Below are 10792 nucleotides of genomic sequence, written 5' to 3'. Positions count from 1 at the left end.
AGAAAATAAGCAAAGGCCACGCTGAAAATGGGTCCCACAGACTCGAACACCACACAAGAGTTAACACAGAAAGAGTACAAAACAGTAACTTTTTAGTTACTGAGGCTCAGATTAGCGTTTAGGTCAGATTAGATTAGGTTTAGGATTAGATTTAGTACATTCTTATTACATATAAGACATAGTAATACATATTTGTAATACATAGGAAACATTATTATTTTATATATAGATACTTTCTGGTTCTCACAATCCAAATAATCCCAAACATATTCAGTGATGTTGAGGTCTGGACTCTGGGGTCTGGGGTGGTCAGTCCATCGTTCAGCTTCTTTGTTCGAGGTGTTCGTCTCCGTTTCTCGGTGAGGTTCTTCTTGAACAGCTACACATCCTTTCAGACCCATAGCGCTAAGTTGTCTTCTCACAGTGGAAGGATGGAAAGAAACACTTGTTTTCAGATCTGAAGCAGCTTGATTTTCTCCTCTCTCTCAAAGATGAAAGATCTCTCATTCCCTGTGCAAGTGGGTTGTCTTTTTTCTAATCTCCCCTGAAATATGTCCTGAAATATGAATCACTTGTATTTGGCTTTTATGAGAAAAAAGTAAAAGTGGTCAAAGCTGATTTTTTGATTGCTGAGAGTAAGTACTAAAGGAATAACTTGGTGAAAAATCAAACATACACAGACAGGGTCGATCGGCTGAGATCAAACCTTGCTTATTTAGTTTAGAACTGGATGAGGCTAACATTGCTAACATTGTTAACAAACACAAGAACTCAATAGTCACCCAAACAGCTCAAACTGTTTCTGTAAAAATACATCACCAAAACTTCTATCAACCCACTCAAACTGCCTCCAGGTCTTCATTAAGGTCATGCAGACCTTATGATGTGGTTTAGGACAGTGTGACTTACTGTTAACTATAAAAAAATTAGGGGCTCCCGAGTGGCGCAACCGTCTAAACGTTGGCCCTGTCATCAGGAGATCGCGAGTTCGATCCCTGGTGATGCCACAGCCATCCGTAGCCGGGAGTCCGAGAGAGCACAACTGGCCTCGCTCGCTCTGGGTGGGTGGGATGGCTGCCTTTCTCCCCCCATCACTCACTCAGCGCGATGCTAGTCAGCGCAGGCGTCTGTTAGCAGATCTGGCGGTTGGCGCTTTCCTCCAAGCGCGTTCGGCTGTCCAATGACGTTGCGTGAGCGGCAGCTCGAAAAGATGCGGTGGCTGGTTTCACAGGTCTCGGAGGAAGCCTGTGTTAGCCTCGCCCTCCTAGCGCTGATAGCGTTGTGTGTGATTGGGGGAGTCCTAACTAGCGGGTGGAATTGGAGACGACTAAATTGGGGAGAAAACCTGGTAAAAATTAAAAAAAATAAAAAACTATAGAAAAATTATAAAAAACTAGACAACCCACTAGACAACAGGAGTAGAAGTGCTGACCTAGAATCAGCGGGTTTTGGTGATGCACATTTGCACAAATTATTTGGGCTATTTGGGTGACTATTGAGCTCCACTGTTTGTAAGCTAGTTAGCCTCGTATCTCCAGTTCTAAACTAAAGAAGCAAATTTTGGATTCCAAACACATCTCGGCTGTTCGACTACATCTGGGATAAGTGGAAAATTGTGTAAATCTTTCGGACTGTTCCTCTAAGGTTAGGGTTGGGTTTGGTGGAGCAAAGCATTTACATGCTTTTATACAGAAGAACATCACTTTCACAGTACACACCCTAGCAGGCTCTACCCCTCCACAGGTGTGTGTGCCGAACACACAGCTGCACTTCTGAGTCCCAGCCCTCGCCACATACGTGTGTTTCTAAAACTAGACTCTCTGCGCAGACCGCCACGGCACGCTTCATGCAAAATTAACCCGCATCTGCACGCTGTCCTGAAAAAAGGGAAAGCGGATTACAGTTAAGAACTGGAACCTGCGCAGTGCCATTTCTGCTGAAGCTCCACTTTCAGAGTTTGCTTAAGACAACCATCTGACTAAAAGGGACTCATGCTTCAGGAACTTAAGCAGAGCTGATAGAGATCACAAAGAAGTGACTACTGCGGGGCTCTCTCTTGCATTTCAATTGCTCGTTCTCATTTCTCCACATTGAAATGCAAGACAGTCCCACAGTACTTTCTTCTTTGTGAATAACCCAGCAATTTTCAACCTAAACTGTATCTGCCCCAACTGCAGCATATGGTTGATTACCAGTAACTTTGACAGCTAAGAAAAGAAAACCAAAAAACCTGAAGACTTAAAATTTGCTAAATAGTAACAGAAGCTAATGGGCAGTTGCTGAACATTTATGCAAAAAGTTGTAGAACATTTGTAGAACAATTGTCAAATGCTGTCTAAGCTGTATAACTGGTTGTTTCAGGGACAGAACTAGCCTTTCACAGGGATGACCTTGTGGTACACTACATGGCCAAAAGTATGTGGACACCTAACCATCACATCTGTATTAGCTTTGGGCATTAATAAGGGGTCGTGCCCCCTTTTGCAGCTAGAAATTTCTTCACTATTCTGGGAAGGCTGTTCACAAATTTTTGGAGAGCATTTGTGAGGTCATGCACTGATTTTGGGCGAGAAGGCCTGGCTCGCAATTGACATTCAATTTATCCTAAAGGTGTTCTGTGGTGTTGAGGTCAGAGCTCTGGAGGTCACTGGAGTTCCTCCACACCAAACACATCAAACCATGTCTTTATGAACCTGATTTGTGCAGAGGAGCACAGTCACGCTGGAAAAGTAAAGGGCCCTCCCCAAACAGCTCCAGCCCATTATCCCTCCTCCACCAAACTTTACTGTTGACGCTGTGCATTCAGGTAGGTAGCGTTCTCCTGGCATCCACCACACTGCTAGATAGTGAACCGTGATTCATCACTCCAGAGAACACATTTCTATGGCTTTACACCACTTCAGCCGACACTTGGCATTGTGCATAGTAAACTTAGGCTTGTGTGCAGCTGCTTGGCCAAAGTTTGTCTATGGAGACTGCATGTCTGTGTGATATTATACACCTGTCAGCAGTGGGTGTGGCTGAAACACCTACATGCAATAATTACAAGGAGTGTCCGCACACTTTTGATGATATACTGTAATTTGGTGCCAGCATTGTGATGTGGGTGGAGTTTGGGATAAAACTTCATAAGAATAGCTTTGGTAAATCAGTCTGTCATGGCAGCCTCATCATAAAACCTCTACTGTACAGCTGTAGTTTGAATTTGCATTATACAGTCACTAGAGTTTGACTGATATGAAAATTTTGTCACAAATGCTGATTTTAAGGAGCCATAAAATTTAAATACAAATTTTATATTTATCTAACAGGCTTTAATTTTGTACCCCAATAGTTTGGTTAAACAGTGTTTTACTGATTGATATGTCTTCTTCAATCACATTTCTTAAACTCTATATATATAAGTGTATATATATATATATATATATATATATATATATCATCTATACACAGTGTGTATATATATATATACCTGATGACAATAGTAGATAATTCATTCACATGCTTGGAAGACACATCCTTCACCAAGTTTTGACTGAGTTCTCTTTGAATTATCTTTCAATCAACAGATTTATTTACTCGGGGAAGGGGTCCCAAGCATAACCCATGTTACAAAATCTTCTTCTGCAAACTGGAAATTATACATTTCCACCAAAGACGTCGCCAAGCAGCTTTAAACATGGGGTGACTCTTTCGGTGCTCTTCAAGATTTTGCTCTATCGTAGCTCAAATCCCAGTGGTGCCACAACCAAAAACGTCTCTAATTATTGGTGCATTATTGCCAATATTGTATTCACTGAAACCGATTAAACTGTCGTTCACCTACATTAGCTGATATTCTCAGCCAAACAATATATGGTTTAGGCTCTAATAGTCATGTATTTCCAACATTCAAGGTACTCTGCAGCTGCCCACTGGCTTATTATAAGTGAGCTACAGGTCAGCAGGGTTTTTTTTTCTTAGTACATAGAAACCAGGTAAAATAACTTCAAGGACGATACTGATGTAACAGATTGAGATTAGACTCAAAAACAATGGACTATTCCCTGTAGACGTAGACACTGAAGGCATCAGCATTCACAACCTCTTCTCTCATTTGTAAAAGAGCGTCTTTTCTGTAGAGTGACGCAGCGTGCACCTGACATTAACTATTCATCACTCTGACAACAATTTCAATTCCAGCGTTTTAATTCAGCGCCCTGGAACGCCTCTGCCTGCAAACCGCTGTTTTCAGCTTTGAATGGAATCCACTGAGCGTGATCAAAGCCAGGCAGCCACACACTCCCTGAGACAGAGCACTTGCAGGATTCTTTTGTTTACAGAAGCATCTCCTCGTTACGAAGCGAACATGGTCTTTCAAGACGACTGGAGCAGAACCAAGACCGCATTTAAGCGTTCTGGGGCCCAAGCACACCCCATCCATGCATTTAACACAATAAGAATAATTATACAGTATTCTTACAGTTTTGTGGATTTTTTGCTTTCACTTATGAAAGTTGCTCTGGTATCTTCTGTTTGATATCGTCCAGAGGTAGGGTTAGGCTACAGAACACGAATTCAGGCCAACTCTGACTGTAGTTAACTGAGCAAAACCAAACTATCTGAGTGAACTCTGGATAGTCTAAAAGGTCAAATAAGCCTTAGAATATTTTTAAGTTGCTTAAATTATTTCATTTGCAATCATGCTTCTGAAGCTCGCTGCTGGCCAAGACTCTGCTTCACAGCCCCAAAAATCATTGAGTTAAAGGACATGTGTTTTTAGAAGCGAAGCTCTTTATGGATCTGGCTTGAAACAAATTAATTAACTAATTCACTCACTCACTAAATAGCTAACTAGCTAACTAACTTACTCACACACTAAATAACTCACCAACTCACTCATAAACTAACTAACTCACTCTCACTCACAGGCTAACTCACTGAATCACAAATTAACTCACTAACTGATTAACTAACTCTCACTCACTAACTAAATCACAAGCTAACTCACTCACTAAGTGACTCACTCACAAACTCACTCACTAAGTGACTCACTCACAAACTCACTTACTAAGTGACTCACTCACAAACTAACTCACCAACTAAATCACAACCTAACTCACTCACAAACTAATTCACTCACCAAATTACTTAATAACTAAATCACAACCTAACTCACTAACTACTCACAAACTCACTAACTAAATCAAAAACTAACTCACTCACTATGTGACTCACTCACAAACCAACTCACTAACTCACTAATTAACTCACTCACTAACTCTGACTCACAAGCTAACTCACTAAATCACAAACTCACTAACTTACTACATCACTTACAAACTAACCAACTGACTATCTAACTCACTCACAAACTAACTCACTAACTCAGAAACTAACTCACTCACAAAATAACTAACTCACTCTCACTCACAGGCTAACTCACTGAATCACAAATTAACTCACTAACTGATTAACTAACTCTCACTCACTAACTAAATCACAAGCTAACTCACTCACTAAGTGACTCACTTAGAAACCAACTCACTTACTCACAAACTAACTCACTAATTAACTCACTAACTCACTCACTAACTCTGACTCACAAGCTAACTCACTAAATCCCAAACTCACTAACTTACTACCTCACTTACAAACTAACCAACTGACTATCTAACTCACTCACAAACTCTCACTAACTCACTCACAAAATAACTAATTCACTCACTGACAAACTATCTTACTAACTCACAAACTCACAAAATAACTAACTGACTAACTCTCACAAACTAACTCACTAACTAAATCACTAACACAAATAACTCACTCACCCACTCACTTCCTAACAAATCTAACCAGTTAGCTAACTCACTCACTAACTAACTGACTGACTGACTGACTGACTAACTCATTCTCTCACCTATTCACTAATTAATTTACTAACTAATTAACTAAGTAACTCACTCTCTCACTCAAAACAAACTTTTACTGAAGGATCCGTATCCTACATTTTCTTGTATTTTTTTTCCCTTGAAATCCATGTATACTCTCTGTGTATGGGTTTATATACCGAAATTATTTATGTTTATGTGATTTTTTTCAACCTCTCTTTTAAACAGGCTGTTTTTGTTACTGTGCCTTTAAGACTAATATAGGTAAATAACCCCTGTTCTGATTGGATGCCAATTCTGTATCATATTGTGCCTTGTCAAAAAAGTCTGGGCTTCTTAAAATCCAGTGGGCAGTTGTGTCTATTAAGCGTGTTTGGAGTCTCTAAACTTCTAAGCGAAGGACCTGCACAGGAATTCGTCTTCATAGTAATCGACCGTACAATGCAGAATTGGCAAACTGAGATAAGGTTGAAAAACGCTGGAGTGTTCCTTTAATACAGCCTTCTGCAGAATAGGAGAGGATGGCAGGCTTGCAAAAGCCAGGTATAACAGCGATCTGACGTTGGCATGTGCCAGCTTTCACATTACAGGGCCACGTGGAGGCAGTTTCTTTCCCATCTGCCGGGAGGAAGCGTGTGTGCTAATCGAGGTCTAATTCTGGCTCGAGCCTTAAACTGCACTGGCAAGATAAACAGCACTGGGGTCCCTGTAGATTGAACTGGCCAGTCTGGCCACCCCTATTTAATTAAAAGAGCAAGACAGCATGTTCAGAGATTACATCCAATTACAGAAATGACATTCAACACATACTTGTACGTTGACCAATACTGATGGGAGCAATAAAGAGTTTCTTACAAGGATTTATTTTTTCACTCTTAAAAGTGCACAACTCACCTCAAACAAGCGTCGTGTCACGTTTTTCTATGTCACATACAAAAGCTTTGAAGAAAGATCCCACTAATAACCCAGTCACTTTGATTCAGCAGCAGGGTATTATAAGGCATTCACAAATGCACTTGCAGTTGGCGCGGAGCGTGGCAGCTGAAAAGCTCTCATCCTAGCCCACAGAGAGTGAGGGAGATTACGCTCTAATCCCATAACTACTGATTAGACAACATCTCCTGGGGTGTAAACAAACAAATCTCATCTCATCTCATAACAAAAATAGGACCCAACCACCGTACCAGGCGTCAGAGCCAAGGGAAAACACAAACGACAGCAGTCTTCTGGGGATAAGCGAGAGGTTGAGAGGGTTTAGAAGCAGAGTTCCAGCTTTCGGTTCTTTCCTACAGCGCTAACGAAGCCCCTGAAACAGACCAGATAAGCCAGGGCCCCTCTGAGCCTCATTGAGGATGATTAGGGAATCCACATGGGTCACTAAATTATCCCAATATGCTTTCCTTTCATGGCCTGAGCCTTGTTTTTAGCCAATAACCCCACTAGAGAATTCACCTAAAGACACTGCTATGTTTGCCAGCTTTATATTGGCGGAGTGCACCATATTTACAAGACACATTAACCATGGTAACTTTACAGGGAAAAGGAAAAAACATCCTTAACCCCTTATATGGAAGTTAAAGGGAAATTCCACTGGATTTTTCAAAATTTCTTGATAATTCAGTGGTTGGCATATAGACAGTCATTCAGAGTGTTTTGATGTGAAAGGCTCTGTTCAAGAGAAACATATCCACTCAGATTACTTTACAGTGGTGGTGATAGGAACCAGGAGTCACAGTGTCTACAACACAAATATAAACTCCTGCTCAAGGAAATGGGCCAAGCCCAAAATGGCAAAAACAGCTTTTAATTGTCTTAACAAATCATTAGTCAGTAAAATAGCAAGAATTAAACAAATAAAAAAAGTAAGTTAGTATGGGACAGCTTTTCTCCTATGTGTATTTTGCCATACAACATGCTGCATGTACCTCTCCACCATGAAAGGAATTCAAAATATATACTTTTTAGGACAAAACACTCTCAAACCAATCTTAATGTAACTTTCTGTGAAGGAAATTTTAGACATAAACTCTTTAGACCACGAACAATTCTGACTCTGACTGATTCTGCCAGTTTCTCTAGAAAGGAGCATTTCACATCAAACCACTCTAAATGACTGTATTGTGATAATTGAACTGCACATAAATTTTGAAAAATCGGTGGAATTTTCTTTTAATGGAAAAAGATTTTTTCCAAGTAATTTTAGAGCATTTCTATTTATCCGTATCCAGAAAATGGCACTTTCAAATGCTGTAATAAAAAAAAACAAAAAAAGAAGATTTAAGAATTTGTTCTAAAACAATATTCATTTTTAAAATAATTTCTCACTCAAACAGATTGTAAATATTCCATCCATGATTGTAAACAGAAGATGAGCTGTTTCATTATTTGAATCTGATCAAAATTTGTGCATATTGTCATATTCTGCTTTACTTTTCTGACACCGAAATAAATAAAAAAAGAAGCATAGACTCTGTTTATACAGAATATCAATGTGAATGTAATTACTAATTTAACAAACTGTGTAATTAATTTGTAATTACACAAAACAACAATTATAGCTCTATATAGTCGGTATTGAAAAAAATAGATTCTGTTGTTGAAAAATGTTAGCAGTAAACAACTGATGGAGTCATGCAGCCATGAAAATATTGCCATGGTGACAGCATCATCAAATGGATGATTCCCAGAGGACAAGCTTGGAAATGCTGATTGTTTATTTAGGGTAAATGCTCTGTACTCTTTTATGTATTTGTCATATAAGTGCACCTGGACTTCAACACTGAGATGCCCCCCCCAAAAACTCAACATCTGGTTCAGCCATGGTCAATGGCAAAAGCTGGCAAAATTGAACTCTTTATGGAATGTTCCACTGACCGCTGCGTTATGCTGCACTGCTGCTGGCATTGTCACTGTTCCAGTGAAAACAATGGAATATTTAGTTTGCCATCGACCGCCTACCATCATAGGGTAAACACAGGGTTAAATATGGCAGATATGCTGTTAGGACTGATAATGCAGGGCTTGGTTACCGGTCTCTCCATCATATAACTGACAGCTCTCACAGAAATTCATAATCATCCACTCTTGGTTTCTCAGTAACACACCTTTTCTGATCACCCTTCTCCCTCAGTAGTGGACAATACACTTAAAACTGCTGCCAGTGAGTGCCCCTTCCATACAGTGGAACATGTATGGGAACATGTATGTGCTGGACATAACGATGTCTGGTTTTGTACCTTGACCCGGCTCACGGCCTCCTGCGCCTGCATCATGCGGATGTTTTTGGATGGATTTCTCTCCGACAGCAGCTGGGTGGAGCCCAGATAGTTAGCAGCAAAAATGATCCCATCAATGAGGTCTTCAGGCTCACAGGGTCCAGGAACTGAAAGAGAGAGAGAGCGAGAGAGCATACAGATCATAGGTTAAAGACAGGCTTTCATGTACTGCTTCATATCTGCACTGAAAAAAGGAATGCAGAGAGCTTAAATATATCAAATGTAGAGCTAATTAATCACATTTTGTGTAGCTAAACTCGATTAATTGCATTTATCTTCTTTAGATTTGACACTAAAGCCAGATTTTCTAATTGTTATAGCTACATGAATGGACAAAATAAGTGACATAAGAATGTATTTATTACTTTCTATAATTCAATAACATTATTATCACGTGAACACCAAGTTTCATGCACCTGAACATAAGAAATTGATGTGATTACAGTTTCCAATTCTCATCACAGTGACAGCAACACTACCGACCCATCAGTGTATATATCATATACATCATTTATACAGTCAATGGTTCCAGCTACTGCATGACTGCAACCTCTCTGTTGATATATTTTATTCATGTGGAAATTATGTACACATTTCAAGCAAGTAAATTCAATGCCTCAGTATGCTGGAACAGCTGGAGCATCTGCTGACAGGAGTTTGTGGTTAAAGGAGCAGGAAGCAGTCTAACTGCTGTGATGAGATGATGGAACATCAAGAAAAAACATTCTTCTACAACTTTTGTTTTATATTCATTTGTTATGTTTTTTTTTTTTTTGGATGTTTTCAAACTCTCAGAGAAAGTCATGCTTTTCAGAGTGTGATTCTATATCCGGCAGAGTGACCAACACAGCTATTTAAAACCCCAGAACTCCAGCAACCAGTGTGTCAAACACAATGGGGTAAAGGAGAGTTTATGTGGCCACGGGGGCAATACAGGCACTCTGGGATTAATCGGACCGTGTGATATGGAGATGTGGACCCTGTGACGCCCACTGAGGGACATAGCCACCCATCAGCAACCAGCTGTGTTGGATGCCACAATTCAGAATATTAAGCTTTACATTCCAGTTCTTTCCTCAGTGGCTGAGGCTCAAAGAAAGAAGCACTCTTATATACCATGGTAGACTGTGGGGGGGAAAGTCAGAGACCACCTTTTATTTAATTAATTTCCAGGCAAAACAGCCATTAAGAACAAGTTATTCATTTTTCAGCATCAGGAAAAAAACAGAAAACAGATATTTAAAAGAAAATTAGATAAATAGATGATTGATAGATGGTGATGGATGGATGGATGGATGGATGGATGGATGGATAGATAGATAGATAGATAGATAGATAGATAGATAGATAGATAGATAGATAATTGCACATAAACTTACATATATCAGGCAGAAATAAAGACAGAAGTAAATATAGACATAAATAAGGCAGACATTTAAAAATTAGACATAAATTTAATATAAATATAATATCAAATTGTCCACTCTTTATTTTTATTACAGTTGTGGACATTTTCTGAAGCAAGAGTGGGTCTTGATTTTCTCCTCTCTCTCAAAGATGAAAGCTTTAAGTGCTGTTTATCTGATGGGGACAGTTTTGGTGTCCACCAGGTCTTCCAGGTGGTTGTTAGGAGTCCCATTTTTCTCT

General features: G+C 39.7%; 1 protein-coding gene across 1 annotated transcript in view; it reads right to left on the bottom strand.

Annotated features, from left to right (window-relative positions):
* Nucleotides 1-10792, bottom strand: part of apba2b (amyloid beta (A4) precursor protein-binding, family A, member 2b) — a 179701-nt gene that overhangs the window by 34490 nt on the left and 134419 nt on the right. Inside the window, exon 6 of the mRNA XM_036584410.1 lies at nt 9107-9252. Coding sequence (XP_036440303.1) covers nt 9107-9252 — 146 coding nt within the window. The remainder of the gene's footprint in view (nt 1-9106; nt 9253-10792) is intronic.

Source organism: Colossoma macropomum, unplaced genomic scaffold, assembly GCF_904425465.1.
Source record: "Colossoma macropomum unplaced genomic scaffold, Colossoma_macropomum, whole genome shotgun sequence".
NCBI classification, from domain to species: Eukaryota; Metazoa; Chordata; class Actinopteri; order Characiformes; family Serrasalmidae; genus Colossoma; species Colossoma macropomum.
Note: the sequence above shows the minus strand (reverse complement) of the source record. Positions and strands in the feature narration are given on the sequence as shown.